At 39.6% G+C, this 20,036-nt stretch overlaps 1 protein-coding gene across 1 annotated transcript; it reads right to left on the reverse strand.

The window, feature by feature from the left end:
* Window positions 1-9,632: 9,632 nt before the first annotated feature.
* ALG10 (ALG10 alpha-1,2-glucosyltransferase) lies at window positions 9,633-17,670 on the reverse strand. The gene is made up of 3 exons (XM_080661378.1): window positions 17,390-17,670; window positions 15,641-15,838; window positions 9,633-13,866 (listed from the first exon to the last, which is right to left on the reverse strand). The coding sequence occupies exons 1-3, from the start codon at window positions 17,570-17,572 to the stop codon at window positions 12,811-12,813; spliced, it is 1,437 nt and encodes a 478-aa protein (XP_080517504.1). The 5' UTR covers window positions 17,573-17,670; the 3' UTR covers window positions 9,633-12,810.
* Between the last annotated feature and the right edge of the window lie 2,366 nt (window positions 17,671-20,036).

A 20,036-nucleotide genomic window follows, 5' to 3' on the forward strand; every position in this document is an offset into this window, starting at 1 on the left:
GGGCAAGAGGGGGGTGAGGGCAGTGGGGGAATAAGGACACATATGTAATACCTTAATCAATAAAGAAAAAAATATGAATAATAAAATAGCATTAAATACATACCTATCATCCGTATGTTCATTGCAGCATTATTTATTTACAATAGCCATATGGAGCAACCTAAGTGTCCATGAATAGATGAATGGATAAAGAAGTGGTGCTTATATATAATGAAATATGACTCAGCCATAAAAGGAATGACATTTTGCCATCTCCAACACAGATAAACCTAGAGCGTATTGTGCTGAGTGAAATAAGTCAGATAGAGAAAGACAAATGCCAAATGATTTCACTTAAATGTGGTATCTAAAAAACAGGTAAATGAACAAGAAGAATAGAAACAGGCCCAGGCAGCGTGACTCGGTGGTTGTGCATCGACCTATGAACCAGGAGGTCCACAGTTCAATTCCAGGTCAGGGCACATACCTGGGTTGTGGGCTCAATCCCTAGTGTGGAGTATGCAGGAGGCAGCAGATCAATGATTCTCTCTTATCATTAATGTTCTCTCTCATCATTATTCTCTCTCTCCCTCTCCCTTCCTCTCTGAAATCAATTAAAATATTTTTTTAAAAGAATAGAAACAGACTCATAGATGCAGAATACATTTTGATAATTGCCAGAGGGGAGCGAGACTAGGGGACTGGGTGAAAAAGGTGAAGGGATTAAGAAGTACAATTAGTAGGTACAGAATACTCATGAGGATGTAAAGTGCAACACAGGGAACATAGCCAATAATATTGTAATAACTATGTATAGTGTCAGATGGGTGCTAGATTTATCAGGATGATCACTTCATAAGTTTACATAAATGTCTAATCACTGGGTTGTACACTTAAAACTAATATAATATTGCACATCAATTCCAAGTGAAAAATAAAAATTATTAAAAAGAAAAAAGTAATAAATTTAAAAATAAAACAAGCAGAGACTTGATAATTGCTTTATGCATTGTGGCTTGCCCACTCTTGCTGCTCTTGAGAGCCCTGACAATGCCGCCATGTGAAGGAGCCCAGGATAGGCTGCCATATGGCCCAGTCATTCTGACTACTCCAGTCAAACTAGCCCCCTTCCTGGTCAAAATGGTTTAGCTAAACTTGTCAATCTAGTTGAGACCAGAAGAAAAGCATGCAGTTGAGTCAACCCACATTGTTGACCCACCAGAATAATAAGCTAAATAAAGTGTTGTTTAACTATTATGACTTTATTGGTATTTATGCTGTGATCTATAAGATCACAGAAAGATATTGATTATAAATGTACAATTCCATAGAATTGCTCAATAAGAATTATATCTTATTTCATCACATCATATATGAGTTAAATCACTACTACTTAAATCACCTTTTATAGAGAGCACAAGAACTTCATTAAGTATAAAAATGTCTATTTTAAATGCCAAACCATTAAGAAATATAAAGGCTACATTTTATCAGAATTTTCTTCTTATATGCTTGCCAATTATTTCTCATAATCAGCTACTTTACTTCCATTATTTCAATTTGATAAAAATTTGCTCCTGATAGAAGAAAACTGTATTAGAAAGAAAGTGAAATTATACTAATCCCTTATATTTTAATGATAAATTTTAACTGAGAATTTATGAAGAAATAATAGAGTGACTCTAGAGATTCATAGATTTCATGCTAATACATTTATGGTTATCCAAACTGAGTAATACATACACTAACACAAGGAAAGAGGCACTTAATATCAAACATTATAAAGGACAAAAGACCCATAACACTCTATCAACTTTCTACTTCCTAGCTATACAGAAGTCAAACATAGCAAAAGCTATATGGCAAGTCACATAGTGAAGGCGGGGTGGATGGTAAAAGTGGGTTTACAGTTGTGAGTTTGCCAGTTGTGAGTATACGAAGCAGAGTTAATAAAGCTATTGTAACGATCATAGCCTGCATGTCTTTTTCCATTCTACCTACCTTTGCACACTTCTGTATATAACTGGAAACCAGTTGGAGACATGCAGAAACTTCCAAATTGCATTTATTTTAGCTAAAATGAATGACTATTTTAAAAAATTACTTTCTAGATCACTCACATAGCACTACAAATAAAATTACTTTGCTTTCTTTCCTTATCAAGTAAACGGCTCTATCGCATAGCTGTTGGAGAATGGTTGACTTCTTGTCTAATGGCCAGGTAGAAGGGAAACAAGAATTTCCCATTAACTGAAGCTTTTCAGAACCAGTGTGTGTGTGTGTGTGTGTGTGTGTGTGTGTGTGTGTGTGTGTGTGTGTGTGTGTGTTGTATTTATGAATTTCAGGTTTGACTGGTATTCCAACTGGGGGGAAATATAAATGTTTCCACATATTCTTAATAATGGGGGATGAGAAGCAGTTGTAATTATCTGACTCAACTTTCCAATGGCCATGTTTTCAAAATGCTCTGTGACAAAAATAAGCAAACCTATTTGCTCAAAACCAACACGTTCAAAGAATGTGTTTCAAAAAGAAGAAGACAGTGAAAATATCATTAATATTTGTGACATTATGACGTAAATAAAATGGCACAAATTTCCTGTCAGAGTAATAAGAAAGGTGTCTAAGATTGCCACCTTGAGCGAAATTTAAGATAATGCATTTTGAAAACAAGATTAGCAGAAAAGGTTTAAAATTTGCCCAGCAGTTATCCTCACTAAAAAATTCACATCATTCTGAACTTTTATTGTGCAAGCAGAGAGATCAGCATGCTTTTTCGTCCCACTTCCTATTGTATTTCTCTTTCTTTTCGCATCGGTATTCTATACACATTCCATAGGAAAGTAGCCTCCTGAATGAAGAGAGAGAGAGAGTGAGAGTGACTAATGCATGAGGAAAGTCTCTCTCCAGGTCGCCCTTCTCACAGACCCTGTCTGCAGTCTCACCGCTGCTCTTTTCTCCTTCTTTTCTGGGCAATGTCCCCGAGTTCTCAGCTCCTCATCTCCAGGAGTACTGGCACTGCGCTGTAGGCAGTGGTGGGGTTGGCTGGGGTGGTGGGGGGAGGGTGGTTGGAAGGTCGCAGGGGACACACAGGTTTTCTCATCTGCTTCTAAAACACGAATGCCTGATTAGCCTTCATGTGTTCATTTTCCCCTGCATTTCAAAAGGGACAAAATCCTACGACCAATTCATAGATTTCGAGATGGGGTTCATTAAACTCATGCTCAGATCAGAAAGGTCCCCCCTAGGCTGGGGCCTCCTCCCAGCTCTGAAACTTTGCAATATATGTGGTCATCAGGCCACAAGACCAAATGCACAAAGCATCACTCTGAGTTACCCTTTCCATGTCAGGCCAGGTTTGTTCTTCTAAATTTAGAAACTGGCAGGTTGTAGAAGAAACTATAAAAATGATAGAGAACAGCACCTATTGAGAAAGACTGATAAGGCACCTGCTTCCTCTCAAGAAATGTTTCTCCTGAGAAGACAGCATCTCTCCTCCTGGCTTCAACAACTTTTAAGCTAAATGTTGTAGGGAACCTCCCCCCACCCCCAAACCCTTAATGCTTCTTAGTAGAAACGCCCTTCTCCCCGGTCGCGGCACCACCAACAGGGTTGAAGGTGGGGATGGGCACAGAGCAGTTCCGTTCATCTTTGTGTTTTAATGGAAACCTGGCTATAGCTACTTTTCTCCAACCCACTTACCCCAGGGTCTGTGTGTGGGCTGTGTGTTCTTGCTCCTCACCGCTCATAGCAGAACATTGTGTTTTTTTGTTTTTGTTTTTTTTTACTTTCTACAAGGAAATAAGCTCAGCTCCTTTGAAGAGTAGGCTGTGAGATTATACAGGTTTAGAGGGCAGGTCCTAGAGCCACACTTCCTAAGCCTGCAAATGGTTTCAAAATTCACATGCCTTATTTCCCTCATCAATAAAATGGGAATCATAGTATTTTCCTTACAGAGATATTGAAGCTTAATTAACTCATATTTAATATTTAGACTAAGTGCCTCCCTAGCCTATGGCAAAGTGCTCCATAATGTGGCTGCTGTTACTGCTACCTACTGGGGAAGTGTGCATAGTTTTACTGTTCGTTCAATTCCCGTCCATGCCCCTTGGTTCTGTCTAGAATGTATTTCACAGTGTCTGCACAGATCTCCATCAAGTGTAATCTCAGGCGCCATTCTCCCCGCAAAATACTTCTTTGTCCCTTCAGCCAGATATGATTTCTATTTCCATGTAACCTCCTTAGCTCTTTATGCTTCCTTACTGGTCATCACTCTATACTTTGCATATTGAGGGCCCCAATTAGAAGGTGAACTCCTTCTGCCTGAAGGTCACAGTCACTTTTGTTCCTTGTAACATTTTCACATAAGGGACCTTCAAAAAGTCATTAAATTACAAATATTATCCTATATAATAAAGAGGTAATATGCAAATTAATCCTCACGCCATAATGCCATCACAAGATGGCGGCGCGCACAGTGGGGGCAGGGCTGGCTGCTCCACGCACCTGCCGCCACAGTTCCCATGGCCCCGTGGTGGGGTGGGAGGTCTGGCGTCAGCTCCGCGTGCCTGCCACCGTGGTTCCCTCAGCCCTGCCAGGGGGCAGGTCCCCACTGCTGCTCTGCACGGCTTCCACTGGGGTGACCATGCTGGCAGGGGAGGGCAGTTGGGGGCGATCGGGCCGCCAGGGGAGCAGTTAGGGGGTGATCAGGCTGCCAGGCAAAAGTGGTTAGGGGCAATCAGGCAGGCAGGCGAGCAGTTAGAAGCCAGCAGTCCTGGATTGTGAGAGGGATGTCCAACTACTGGTTTAGGCCCCATCCTGCAGGGATCGGGCCTAAACTGGCAGTTGGACATCCCACAATGGGTCCCAGATTGGAGAGGGTGCAGGCTGGGCTGAGGGACACCCCACTAATGCACGAATTTCATGCACCAGGCCTCTAGTGATTTACTATATTAGGGGGCCATATTAGAAGTCCATATTCCAAAAATTTAGGACCCTGCCTGAACTTTTTTCAGGACTCTCTTACTTAGTTCTTTAAAGCAAAAGTGACAACCCCAACTTCCTTATACATGAGTAGAAAGTGACAACTATAATCAACACCAGGCTCCCTCCTGGGCAGGTCGTGGCAAGGAACTTTAATCACATTAACTCTTCAGCAGATTGACTGAAAAGGAGTACTAGGTAAAAATCGATTTGAAGGCATTGAAGAGCAAACTAAGGCAGGAACTAGATGGGATTTGATCATTGAAAGACCTCACGGGGTGACTTTTCCCCTGACACACCCTAGTCAGAAAGCTGCAATATTATTGGCTTGAGATGTGAGAGGATGGAATTTAGGATGCCAGAGTGGCTAAATTAAGAAGGGAAATCCCAGAAGGGAGGGTCACGGCGGAGGAAGCCCTGCGTCTGTGTGTCAGTCCTGTCAGTCCCCGGCTGATCTCTGGGCTGGAGCCCAGCGGACAGCAAGAGCTACAAGTCTGAAAACGTCAAGGGGGGATCTCTCTCCTTACCACAGGGCCAGCCTCTGGGCTTGGAGTCCTGCCTAAACAAAGGTGTTTGGAAAGCTCTTCGGACTTTCTATAGACCTTTCTATAATGAAGAAACCTAAGCCTTCACAAGTTCCAAGTGATCAGCCAGTAATCTGTCTTCCCCTATTGTGAGAATAAAATATAGTCAGACAGGCTAGTGATGGGTGCTTAAAAAATAGGATTCAGTTGTATTATTTCAAGAAGACTAATCAAGCATAGGATTTGTGGGTGGGAGACAGGGACAGTGGCTACTAATCCAGAGTGAAGGAAAGAAAAAAGCCACTAGCACCCAGTTCAGAATAAGAGAATGTTAGACATGACACATTATAAAATATTACAAAACATGAATTTATTTACAAATGAAATGAAACCATGCTATTTGAACAAACTTTTCAATAAGGAAAGTCTTTTATCCTTATAAACAATAGATTAACTTAAAAATCAAATTGAAATTACATGAACCCACAACATAATTTTAGAAGTCAAATAAGCCTCTCTATTTTCCAGAATAGTATCTAACAAAATGTAAAATGCAAAGATTAAGCTTTTCCAGTTAAAATTTTTTAAAAATTCCAAAGTATGTCATATTTAACTGAGAATTCACTTCCAAATAGGAGTCTCTGGAGAAGCTGTTAACTTTCAAATAACCATTCTCCTCCATTTGGTAGCTGGAATCATTCCCATTAAAACACAGTCCTAATTTCAATGCAAATTAATATAGCTAAAAACTCAAATCCTGAGTTTTTAGCTATATCATTTATTTTAGCTATAATATTTCTCCCTTATTTCCATATGTACGTAAACATCACTTTGAGATGCCATCACAAAGACACAAATGGAAGGCAATGGCAAATGGACGATTACCTGCCTCCGGAAGAGCCAGAACTGGTATGGGCCTCATTTCCTGACCCGTACAAATAGGGAGTGTAACCACATTTTCCAAATCAGATTTCTTCCTAAAATGTTGCAAACTTGAAGGTAGACATTGTGCCCATCTCCCCTCCTCAAACCCTCCCCCCACCAAACTGACAGAGGTTAACATGGATTCTGAGTAGGCCTGCCTAGGTTTAAATACCAGCTCTGGCAAAATACTTAATTTCTCTATACTCAGTATCCTCATGGCTAAACAGAGTGGAAATATTAACAGTGGTACTGATCCCATAGGGTTGTTATGAAGCATAAATAACATGGGTAAAGCAGCCACTTAAAACAGTGGCTGACACAATGCTATATGGGTTTTCAAAATTTGTCATCATCATCAGTGTTTGTGGCAAAAAATCTTTACTATGCCACATGAAGTAAAGAATGCCTATGGGAAGATATATTATGTTAAATTACCCAATATATGATTGCAAAACACAAAAAAAATGATTTTTTAACATTTACCTTAGCTTCATACAATTCAGAAAACATTTTGAATGACGTTATAATAAAAAAGGAAGCTATAAGTTACTTTATAGTTCAAAACTTAAAACTATGAAAGTTAATTCAGACTAGTAAGAAAGTTTAGCACAAGAACACTTGGGAAAATAGCACAATATCGCCACCTAGTGGGTATTGCATTTTAAATAATTTTGTGGATTGTGCTTAAGTTATTTTATTGTTAGGGGGAAAAAACCTTTTCAAAAAGAAGCACCTTCTTTTCACTAATGTTAAGGAAATTAAAATATATAGGAAAAATTAAATGCTATATTAGAAGTTTTCTTAAACACTGTAGCTAAAAATACCGTCTAAGTTTTGTTTCTCAAAATTGTTTCACCATGACCTCCCAATTGAAGCAAAACATATTAGCTATAACAAACATAAATTTAAAATCATAGAATTGTGAAGCATCTGAAAAAGCCATTTACTCTACCTACTTGCTATCTGAATCTCTTCTGAAGCATCCCTGACAAATAGAAATCTTGCCTTCAGCAAGCAAGCAAACTTATTCTTCTCTAGGTTCATTGCCCTGCAGAGACTACACAATTAGAAAATGTATGTTTTTCATGAGTTGACATCTGCTGATCCTTGATTTATACTTCAGGGAATATAGAATATTCCAATCCTTCTTCCAAATAATTATTCAATTATGAGAGCATATCAAGTTATAGGATCTCTGCTTCTCCAAGTTAAACATCCCATATATTCTTTTAGCCATTTCTCTTGCAATGTAATTATAAACACTTATCTGTTCATACTTCTTTAAACAGTTTCTAGCATTTCTAAAAATTACTATAACCAATACAAAGATACCAGGTATGCCATGAATGGCTTGGCTAATGCAAAGATAGGTTAACACCTCTCTCTCTCCATGTTCTACTTCTCTTATAAAAAACTTTCACAGTAGCAGTCAAAAACAGCCTTGGGAATCAGGCCAAACTACGTTCTTCAGGGACAGCGTGGACTTCTAGAGAGCTACCTTTCTGCTTGATCTTCAGTTTCTCCAGCAATCAAACAGAAATCAACATCTGCCTCACAGGAATATGAGTAGGATCAAACGTGACAGTAATTGTAAATCAGCTAGTAGTATTACACCCAGAACATTGTAGGCGCTCAGTAAACGATAACAATTATTTTGGATGTGCCATTCACACACATATATGGTTAATTGAACTGATGTTAAGGTTCCTAAACAGTGTGAAAATCAATACTGGATTTAATATTTTCTCTTGTCAGGAAAATACTATGTCTCTTTTGGTCTAATGGTGAAACATTGACTTCAAATGAATACTAAATTTATCAATGCTCATTTTTTTATAAAGCCCAACATAAAGGTATTATTGAATTAATTGTGGCAAAATTTCTTACCCTGGAAATGATTTCCAAACATTAAAGATTTAGTGTTGGATTCATGGATAAATTTTTTTTAAAGTAACTTCAATATATCCCTTTTTATTAGAATTTTCTAAGCTATACAAGTTTTAGCATATTAAAAATGTTTGTGTTGTCAATACAGAAAACATACCCTAAATAAAATTAAGGTATCCCTAAAGTAGTAAAATTAAGCCTAACTAAAACACATAATAGTCCTAATTGATTAAAAATTATTTTTCCTTAAACATCTAATAAACATCTGTTCTATTATAATTTAATGGTTGAAAGTTATTTTTCTTTAAATAGCAATGATTTTGAAATATTTATCTATATTATAAAAGGCCTGTGGCCGTAATGCCGTAGTGAACAAAGACCGGTCACCAGGAGATGCATGGAGCACCTCTTGGTCCCTCCCCTCAGCCCGCAAGCCACTCGCAGCAGCAGGGCGGGGCTTGCGGCTCATGCAGCGTGGCCCACAGGCTCCGATGGCAGCAAGGCTGGTGGCTGGCGGGCAGGCGGGCGGGTAGGGTGCGTGTGGGTGGGCAGGGCCGTGTTACTTCACATGTTGGGCTTCTAGTATATTTATAAGTAAATGTAAGTATTAGGCACCACGGTAAAGAAAAAATTTCAAACTAAGAAAATTTAGGCAGAAAAAGTTTAGGTTGACTCACATTGTGAAATATGTGATTTGTTTCCTAAAATTAACTAATGTTGTATAGTAATTTTTTCTAGGATATTCACTTCTTTCTATACTAAAAACTTCAGTCGGTATTTATTCATTTACTCAATATTTATTATATAACCTACTTACGAACTTTTTGGATATATGGCAGGGGCTGATTTCTTTTTGAAATAAGGCTAGACATGGGCCAGGCACTGACCAGTTACGACTGTGGTCGGCAAACTGTGGCTCGCGAGCCACATGCGGCTCTTTGGCCCCTTGAGTGTGGCTCTTCCACAAAATACCATGGCATGGGAGAGACTATTTTGAAGAAGTGGCGTTAGAAGGAGATTAACTTTAAAAAATTTGGCTCTCAAAAGAAATTTCAATCGTTGCTCTGTTGACTAATGAGTTTGCCGACCACTGAGTTAGGACAAATACTCTACCCACTTGAAATGAGGACCAAAGGTTAAACCACTTGCCTTATTGATTCCAAAACCACAGTTGAATATAAAAATCTTAACTGCCATGCTAACTGCTCTTTCTACAAGCCCATGGTTCCTAAATCATGTTTAATTTTCCATTACAAAAAATGTTTCATATTTTCATACTTTTTGTTTCATTTTTAATGAAATGCTAATTGCTTTAAAGATAACAAATGCTAATTTAATGAACACGAATTTATTTCTTTATATTAACATTTTATTTTAGAAGTGAGTCTACACAAATACAGAGAACATTTTGATGGTTGCCAGATGGGAAGTGGGGGTTGGAAGCTGGGTGAAATAGGTGAAGGGATTTAAAATGTACAAATTGTTAGTTACAGAACAGTCACAAGGATGTAAATTACAGCATAGGGAATATAGTCAATAACATTGTAACAAGCATATATGTGTTCAGATGGGTACAAGATTTATTATAGTGATCACTTCGTAAGTTACATGAATGTCTAATTAGGGGGTTGTACATCTGAAACTAATATAATATTCTATGTCAACTGCAATTTAAAAATTAAAAAAAATAAATAAAAGTACCTAATATAATCGTCTATTTGGGGGTATAAATAAAAACTGAGGATCTCTTCTCTTCTCGTGGCAGTTAAGGTCAAACTAGAAATGTACTATAGTAAGTTACTTGTTTATAAAAATAGATTGCATTAAACTCTTTGTATTAAGGTACCTTATAATAGACTAAGCACATTTCAGAAATATCTTTAAGAAGAGGAGGAAGAGGCCAGAGAGCTAACAAAATTTCTCTTGCCAAATGACATGCTATGTTTAACCTCAGGAACCACAGTTCCAAAGAATTTAAATACATAGTCAGATGCAATAGGAAAGATTTCTGGGTATCCACTAAGAGAAAACATATAATATGTGAGGAAACAGCATACTGGAACCTTACTAATGCTATATGCTATATAAAGATAATACTCAGCTATGAAATTTCACAGAAGGAAAAAAAGTTCAAACATTTATTACTGGGGCTAAACATATTACGTACTAAATCCGTTTGACATTCTTTAACATAATCCTACTTATATACTTTAATACCAATAATTGCAAGTCTCCACAGGCTCTTTTTTTTTTAAATCACCTTCTAATCAAGAAATTAAGTCCAATTTTTTAAAACTTCATGTCAAAAACATCTATTTGATATCTCCTGAAAAATGTTCAAAATACCAAGATCACTCAGGATATTCCTAAAAGCAATACTCTATAACACCTTCTAATTCACAGCATCTTTTCTAAAATGTTAAGTACTATACTTTCTGCACTTTATAGAAAAAAAACACAAAAACTAAGATTAACCTGTTTTCTCTGAATGTAGATTTTATCCAAAACATCATTTAACAGAATAGGAACTTAAAAAATTAACTGGAACAGTGATTCCCCCAATTTATGGGGTGGAATGGTTTCTGCATTTTGCCAGACTAGATTAGAGAGGAAAAGTTTTTCAGTCTCAGAAATATTCCTTAATACATTCATATACAGTATCAGACAAGAAAGATTTTTTTCCTAAATTACACATTTCTTTTTTAATTTTGACGTCCTGGAATTCAGATTGTCATTATAAATAATAATTTCTTTGAGTGTGCTTTCTTATCTAATTAAAAAAAAAGTTTGGGTAAGAACATCTGTCCTGCAATCACTGTTATAACTAAAAAGTAGATCCACTTTCTAAATACTGAGCAGAGGACAAGATTGCTCTTTATTTATTGCTCCACCACACTTGTCATTTTCACCTGTACACAATTTTATATTTGCAAACACAGAATACTTTCCAATTCCACTCATCCTTTAAAACCCAGAGAAAGCATTAGTCAACATTTAAGACAAATAGGTTCACACAGCTATTTAAAAATGTTTACAAACATACGATGAGTTAAAAGATGAATTCTATTCACAGTTCTAAGTATACATGTGGGTTAACATATCCAAATACTTTTCTGTAATGGAATGATAATCAAATGAATGTACTCAATATAGCAGACACAGAATCCAAAAACCAACACAGAAGATTAGATCAGTTGTTCCCCAATCTATGAAATAAGATTAGATCAAATTATTTCTAAACTTCCTTTCAAGTCTAACTTTTCTTATATAATGGAATCAAATACCAGTTACCTTTAGTTTTATATTTGGCCTTTATATTTGGTGTTTTTAACCTCTCTGTAAAGATTAAAATTTTATTTCAACTATCTCAGCAAAGAAATTATATCCTACACTTTTATGAAATTTATCCTAAAATCTCCTTTGGTAACTTTAGTGGGTTGAAGTGCCCCACAAAAGACATGTCTGCTTGGAACCTGTAAACATGAACTTATTTGGAAAAAGGGTCTCCGTTGGTAGAACTGAATTAATACTTTCATCATAAGACCATCGACATTGTCCCTGTAAGATAAAGAAGAGAAGACAGTTGGAAAAGCCATGTCAAGTCAAGGGCAGAGAGAGGACATCTATGACCAAGGACAGCAAAGGACTGCAGAGAGTCACCGTAAGTCAGGAGAGAGGCACAGGAGTGGTTCTCCCAGAGCCTCCAGACGGAACCAAGATTGCCGACACCATAATTTGAGATTTATGGCCCCCAGAACTGTGAGAAATATTTTTAAGCCACCGAGTTTGTGATAATTTGTTATGGCAACCACAGAAAACTAGTACAGTAACATATTTCAAAAAGAAAACCCCTTTTTAAAAATATTATCATCAACACAATTTATCTGTGGCCATCACATAGTTCACATTAGAAATTAGGGAAAGAGCTTCATCATGCCTAGATTTTTAACCAAAACCAGTAACTTAAATCATGGGTAGACAAAGATGAGCCTGGAATGTCTAACACTATCGATGTGAGTCTATTTTGCCTTATGATTAAAATTATATTTACTGAAATGTTAAGCAACTTTTCAATCAAGGATATTACCTGATCATTTGCAAACAGTTTTCAAATATTCTGTCTACTATTGCTGTTTGAGAATTAATACATAAGTTCCAGTATTACAATGCATGCCCAATTTTCTTAAACTTGTATCTATAAAAAGTTCCCAAGCTTTTTGAATGGCCAGCAGTACAAAAGTGTTATCATGAGATAATTGTAAACAATTTTATTTTCCCAGTATTGCTCAGGCTTATGGAGCAAGTCTTAAGTGTTTCTAAGTTTTTTACCACTTAATTCCCTTGGATTTGTTATATATGTTTAAAACACATATAGCCGATGTTTAAAAAATAAAACATCTGAAGTGATCGGAGGATCACCACTGTGCCTAAAAGAAAGTTCATAATTTTCACCTGTTCAGTTGCTCATGTGGAAATGTGGAAATCTATTTTAGAGTTCAAGATATCTGTGATATTACCACATAAACCTCTGAGTGTCCTGACTATTTGGCCACTGAAAAGTCTTGTTCAGAAAGATATAAAAAGTTATGAAATTAACAACTGCATAACAACCTAGTTCACAAACAAGTCTAGATATTGGGGGCAGAGGTATGTTAAGCCTATAAATAACGTAAGGTAAAATAAAGTAACGAAATTCTAGCAGTTTCTGAGGTACTATAACAGCAAATAAGCATATGAAAAACATTAAGTTCCAGAAAACGGACTTTGACTTCAATGAGTCAGTTATACTCCAACCAGCAAATATATAGACGGGAACTAGCAAATATTTCACAATTTCATATCTTTGAATAACTCTTCTCCACACATAGAATGTGTAATGCCTGTTATCTGCTAATAAGTATTTGTGAACATAAGTGAATTTCCAAACTAAAAATACAGAGACTAAAGTGAGCACAAAAAACTGAATTCTACGTTTCCAAACTAAGCAAAGAAAAGCTTTCACTTTGCTAGGAGACAGTAGGTGAGGAAAGGAAAAAAAGAGAGTGAAAGAGAAAAAATAGAAGAGCTGGGGGAAATGCAGACAGACTTCATGACTGCTCCGATCGCCAACAACAATCCCACCATTAACTACCACGAAAGCACAAAACAGAAACAGTAGAAGGATGTACGGCCAAGTCAAGATGAAAAGCATACTCAAGTTCTTAAAGGACATGGAATAAACCAAAAGAAACTGAAGAATTTTCCTGAATTCTGAAAACGGTCCTTTGATTGGGGGAAGCCTCTCTTCCTTCTTCTTCTGCAGCTCAGTTTTCCAAGCTTCAGTTAACTTTTGTGCGATGACGTTTCCTGCGCAGAAGACAGCCCAGACAATATTTGTCTGACGAAACATGAAGCCACAAAATCCAAGCAAGGCTGATGTTTTATGATTCCCATAAAGACACATCAAATAGGCAAAAAGAGTGAAAAACATGGATCCTGCTTCAGTATAGTAAAGGAAGTTAAAGAAATAGAGTGTAGGAAATACTGCTAGGGTCAATGTTGACAAGATTCTCTGGGCACTTGAGCCAGCCTAGGAGGAAGAGAAATCACAGTTAAACTTACTTTCATGATAAAACAAATACACTTTTTCTGTGGAGATAATGAAGAGACTTCTTAAAAAATACAAAACTACATGAATCATATTTAAATAAAAGTATTCAATATTATTTCTGGCTAGGCAAAGACACAATAAACATTTAAATATGTTTTTACTGATTTTTAGAGAGGAAGGGAGAAGGGAGAGACAGATAGAAACACTGATGAGAGAGAAACATCAATTAGGTTCCTCTCATATGTGCACTGACTGGGAATCGAACCTGCAGTCATGCAGTGCAGGGGACAATGCTCCAACCAACTGACCAACAGGCCACCTGGTTAGGGCTGTAGCCTTCATTTACTCTAAATCACAAAACCAAACCATGCCACTGCCTTGATTAAAATTAAGGGCTCTCCATCACCTATTCAAGTTCAAAATCCTTTCCATGCCTTTTAAGGACATTCATGACTTCACCCTACCTACTTCTCCAGCCTCAGAGATCCATACTATTATAATTCTCTAATTCCAAACACCAACTCCCTGCATCTGTTGCTCATGCTTTCTACTGTGCTTATGCTCCTCCTGCCAGGATTCATTCCCCACCCTAAAGCCCTATCTGTGCATCAAGATTCAGCTTAGGTACCACCTTCTCTCGGAAGCCTTACCCAGTGCCACCACACCCCCCCTCCCAGGGCTCCGCTCCTTCTCTGTATCTGAAGAGTGTCTTCCATCCCTGCGCATAACTTACACGATTGAAATAATCTCTTTAAGATTAACTGTTGTAATATTTATTGAGTCCTTAACATTACATCAGGCACTATTCTAAGCATCTTCCACTATTAATCTCCTTTATTCTTCAAAACAGTCCTATAAGGTAGATTGTATATTATTCCCACTTAACAGATGAAGAGTTGGAGTCACTGGGGGTAACCTGCCTCAATTAATATAATTAATAAGTGGACAGAATTCAAAGCCAGGCATTTCACCTCCAGGGCCTGCATTGAGTCACATACGAATTCTGCAGGTAAAGCCTGTTTCTCCTAATGAAAATACAGCTTCCTTAAGAAAATGGTCACCTCATTTACCCCTGCAGTTTCAATGCTAAGCACATGGAAGACACTCTTCAGATACAGAGAAGGAGCGGAGCCCTGGGAGGGGGGGTGTGGTGAAAAAAAATTTACTTTAGATTCTATAAATAAACTAGAGGCCCAGTACATGAAAATTCATGCACTGGAGGGGGCGGGGTAGGGGGTCCCCTCGGCCTGATCTGCGCCCTCTCGCAGTCTGGGACCCCTGGGGGATGTCCACCTGCCAGCTTAGGCCTAAGCCACAGCAGACATCCTTAGCACTGCTGTGGAGGCAGCAGGAGGGGCTCCCGCCACCGCCCCTGCGCTCGCAGCCCTCAGCCCAGCTTGTGGCTGAGCGGAGCTCCCCCTGTGGGAGTGCAGTGACCACCAGGGGGCAGCTCCTGCATTGAATGTCTACCCCCTGGTGGTCAGTGCGCATCATAGCGACCGGTTGTTCCTGATCGTTCTACCGTTAAGGGTCTATTTGCATATTACCCTTTTATTATATAGGACAAGTTATTAAAATATTTAAATATAAATTCACTCTAAAATGGAGGTGGGGGGGTCTTACTTTATCTTTACAAAATATACACAAATACTAAGAGTTTAAGACATTTTCCACCAAATCTCATAAAACCAATTCATCATAACTGTGGAGCTGAGTGCATATAAACTTATAGTAAAATATTTTGAAAACATACCTTGTGTCTGGGTTGTACCTTGCGAAAAAGCAAATACAGTAAATAGAAGTTGCCAACACTGAAGAGAAGGTTCACAAATCTGAGCATTCCAATGGAGCAGACAACATGTTCAGACCATCCAAAGATCCACCGGGCAGGTTTGACCACCCCAACTGACAGCAGGTAGAGGCCAGGCAACGTAGTAATCATGGGGTCCCACTGCAAAATGAAAGGCCGCCAGTGAAGCAAAAGCAAGAGGACGACCACAAAGATGTCAGGCTCCAAAGCATCTTTCCCAACAAGCAGGCATTTTTAGAAGTTACTCTGTGACACAATTAAGTAAGTCTCCGCAAATCAGATGTGCTGCTTATATTCTGCCCCTGCCCCTGTGTTAAGCTATCCCCAACCAGTAGACAATAACTTAAAGTCAGTGTCTGCTCCTCAGAAAGACCTACTAGTACTTACTCTTCCGAAAGCCTGTATTGTGGTGATTAAATTGCAAATGCTCCCGTTTTTAAAAGTGTGGAGACATCAGCTGGAACTCTGATGAGTTTGGAGGGAAAGAAGTGTTTAAAGAGATTAAACCACGGGCTCCATAATGAAAGCTAACGTGTAATGTGCTAAACCCTCCGTATGGAATCCTGCAACATGCCACAGTCTTGTCGTTTTCAGATAAGTAACCTGAAACTCGGAAATTCACAAGGTCCCATAACTAGTAAGTAAACTCCAAGATTTAAAATCAGGCCTTTCTCTAACTAGACTTTGTATTTCTAACCATTACCCTGCATTGTCTCAGCAGACGCGGGCGAATGATACGCCCACCGTGAGTCCTCCCCTAACAGCTGTGATAGGTTCTGCGACCTTCAGCGAAACACACAACGAAACCCACCGCAGCTCGGCCCACGGCTAGAAACAAGGGTCACGTTCCTACCACATCCCACCAAGGTTATAAGGAAAAGTGCGTGAGCCAAGAAGTTATTCCAGGGCCTGCAGTACTTTATTCTTTCATCTCTATCTATATATTTACACAGTAATTATACACTGAGTGGCCAGATTATGATGATCTCTGAACGCATAGTAATCTGGCCACTCAGTGTACTTCTCTTGAGAACCTCATTTATTTGATATCAATAAATCGTGCACCTGATCAATTTTCCCCTTTGCACTGGCTGATAGAAAAGCAGGGCAAATAGGTGGTGGATCTCCAGCAAAAGTCTAGAACACTTTTGGTACCCATGTGAGATACAAACACACTGAGTGGCCAGATTATTATGCGTTCAGAGCTCATCATAATCTGGCCACTCAGTGTAGATTCAAACACGATGCCACTTGACTAGTTGCCACTCGATCCAGTCAACAAAAGAGTCTCCATCCAGAACACCAAGGATGGAATGAGGGTCACTCTGCAACTCCTCGGTGGCTGGAGATACCCGCTTCCCACCCCGTCCCACCCCCAAGCCACAGCGAGGTGCTGGACGGACGCGCGAGAAAGTGAAGTTTCCTGCCATTTCCCGGGAGCCGCCCTCCGCCTCCTCCCGGGATAAGGGGAGAAAGCGGAGGTAACTGGGCTCCGCATCAGCTAATGTCATTGCATGGCTTCCCAGGAGACAGATCTGCGGTTTATGCATCATTTAACAAACATTTCACAGATTTCAGGAACAAAGATTACCCAGTTCCTTTCCTGTTTTCCCCTTGGCACTGGCTGGTAGAAAGTGCCGGCGCGGGGCTGCCCCCTGGGCCTTTCGGGGTGGGGAGGGGCGGGGACCCCACCTGCGAGAGGGAGAAGTGGCCCTCGCAGTAGCGCTGCGCCTGCGGCAGGTGGAAGATCTCGTCCATGTAGGGCTCCCGAAGAGCCCGGCTGAAGGCGGAGAAGAGGAGGCAGGACACTAAAAAGGTACAGCTCAGGGCCGCCGAGAAGTAGTAACCCTCCAGCGGCGCCGTCCCCGCCCCCATGGCCGCCGCCCGAGGACGCAGTCCGGCAAAAGCTGGGCCGGCTTCCCGAGCCTGGAGAGTCGGGCTTGAAACTCGTGATCGAAATGGGCGCGCAAGGCGGGACTGGCCGGAGGGGACTGAACTTAGCCGGAAGGCAAAGGATGCTGGGAGAGAGCGGACGCTAAGCTTCCGGAAAACAACGGGTCATTGTTTCCGGAGTGACGAATTTAAGTAACGGACCCGGGCTGTTGCCCTGTCAATCACATTGAGCGGAGCTCGCTGAGTGGTCAGAGCCGCCAGGAGGGGCGGGTCCGGGCTTCAGGTTTTGAAAGGCAAGAAGCAGCTTATCCTACAAGTCAGTCGGCTTGTTTTTCCTGCTCGTTCCCATTTCTCACCAGGAGGGGGCGTCAACTCCTCACGTTTGCAATCCCAAGCGCTAAAAATTTGCTCCTTCCCCCTCACCCCTCTTTCCAGTTATTTCTGTATTCTCTTAAATAATTTGAATCATTAAAACTTGCAATTCCAAGGCACTTGATTTCATCAACTCTGGAGAATGGGAGGGGAGCGTAGGTTGTGGAAGCTAATCTGAGGGTCCGGAGTGACCATTCACTGCTGAATGAACTTCACTAATTAGAGGATTGTTTCAGTTAAAAGAGAAATCTTTCAAAAGGTCCATACTCTCAAAGCGGATTTGTTAAATCTGCATTCACAGTACACTCTGACAGCCAGGTTACAGTACTCTATGGGAGTTGGGGAAAGCAATTATTTTAGAATTTAGGGTGTTTTAGATAAGGAAGGCTCTGTGTGTGTGTGTGTGTGTGTGTGTGTGTGTGTGTGTGTGTGTGTGTGACTGTTCTTGTTAATCTCTATTGAAGCATTCCATTTTCCCTATGTAATAAGTGTAAGCATCCTAATGGGTAGCACTATGTATGACTTGCATTTGTAGTCCCCACAATAGCTTTCACATATTATGCACTTTAATTTATAGACTTTTACAGGCTATGTAGACTTCACATATTTCTGGTATTGGAGCTTGGGAGCAGGAGGTGACAGAAAGTATTTGAAGAATGCTGAAGATAAATATATCTTGGAATTTTGCCTTGAACATAGTTAGCAAGGTTTTGCAGAAAAATGATCTCTTGGGTAACCTCAGTCAGATTGTGTTTGTCAAGGATACTTCACAAAGGAGTCAGGATTTGTTTATAGAGTTGCAAACCTCAGCTCTTTCCCTGGGTCAAAGCTAATTCAGACTCTCCCAATTTAGGCAAGTTTGTCAAATTAAACTTACTGCCCCTCTATTCCGTATCTGCTATTTCCTCGTTAATCAGAGGGGTAAGAGGTGAATTGGGGGTGGGATGGGAATTGATTGAAACCATTGGAATAAAATCATGTCAGGATCCTACTTCGATGTGATGCTTAGCTTTGTTTTCCCTGTTAGCTCCCATTTTATTATTGAGTACATGCTGTTTAACAATCTCACTGGTCTGTTTGAGATTATGTCCAGATGATCCAGTTTTCAAGAGGTTGATAAGATCTGTGAGTAATTGGCCCCAGATCCCATGACTTGTTCAGTTGTGATATGTGTATTGGAGGGGGAGGGGATATCTTTTTCCTCTCCCCGTCTAAATTTTCAACTGGGCTCTCTAGGACAAAGACAGGTCAACAACAGAAAAGTATACAAATTTACTTAACATAAGTTTTATGAGACACAGAAGACGTCATAAGGAGTAAAGTACCAAAGAAATCGTTAAACCTGAGCATTTCTGTGCTAGGTTTGATGAACATTGGAAAGTTGTGGAAGAATATGATAGGACAAACGGTATGAGGTAAGTGTTGTAAACTGGAGGAAACTTAGCAAGGCCTGTTTATTCATATTCCTCTGTCCCTCCTTGACTCTGGAAATAAGGATGCATCTTTCCTCTGGGTGTAGGAAGGGCACCCCCCATGTGAAGATTTTGTGGCCTCTTTCAGGGGAGGATCAGAAAATCCTTCCTGCATATGCCATTTCTCAAATTCCTTCAGTTTGAAATATTTGATATGCCAATCAAATAGCATGTCCTGAACATCCTCTCTCTCCCACCCCTGTCAGTCAATGCCCTGGAGGTTACTGGCCTTCCCTAGAAATACTGTGCATTTTTTTAAAGGTAGTAGGTCAAGGCCAGACATTTCTGCTTCATATTTCTCTCAATAATTGCCACCAAGAGCCTACCTTAAACATCTGTCCTCTACATATCACCACCCATTTAAGGTCATTAGGAAGTTTCGAGGAAATATGATGGGGGTTTAGGACTGTCTGAGAACTTCATTAATAACCTACTTGATTTCATTTCTCAGAGGAAGCTGAAGTTAAAGTGTTCTACCTGGAATCACATAGGAAATTAGTGGCAGTGCTAGGGCTAAAAATTAGAATGTGAGACCAAGAGTAATAAAATAAGCCCATTAGCACTGGCCAGATGCTCACTTGGTTGAAGTGATGTCCTGTACA

Source organism: Plecotus auritus (assembly GCF_963455305.1).
Source record: "Plecotus auritus genome assembly, chromosome: 3".
In the NCBI taxonomy this organism is placed as follows: Eukaryota; Metazoa; Chordata; class Mammalia; order Chiroptera; family Vespertilionidae; genus Plecotus; species Plecotus auritus.

What these genes read in the sequence shown, in the direction of transcription:
- ALG10 (XM_080661378.1), bottom strand. Translation starts at nt 17,572, where the DNA reads ATGGGGGCGGGGACGGCGCCGCTGGAGGGTTACTACTTCTCGGCGGCC. An exon ending in GCCACTTCTCCCTCTCGCAG is followed by an intron (nt 15,839 to 17,389) that starts GTGGGGTCCCCG and finishes TTCATTTTGCAG; the next exon opens with TGGGACCCCATGATTACTAC. An exon ending in AGGTACAACCCAGACACAAG is followed by an intron (nt 13,867 to 15,640) that starts GTATGTTTTCAA and finishes TCTTCCTCCTAG; the next exon opens with GCTGGCTCAAGTGCCCAGAG.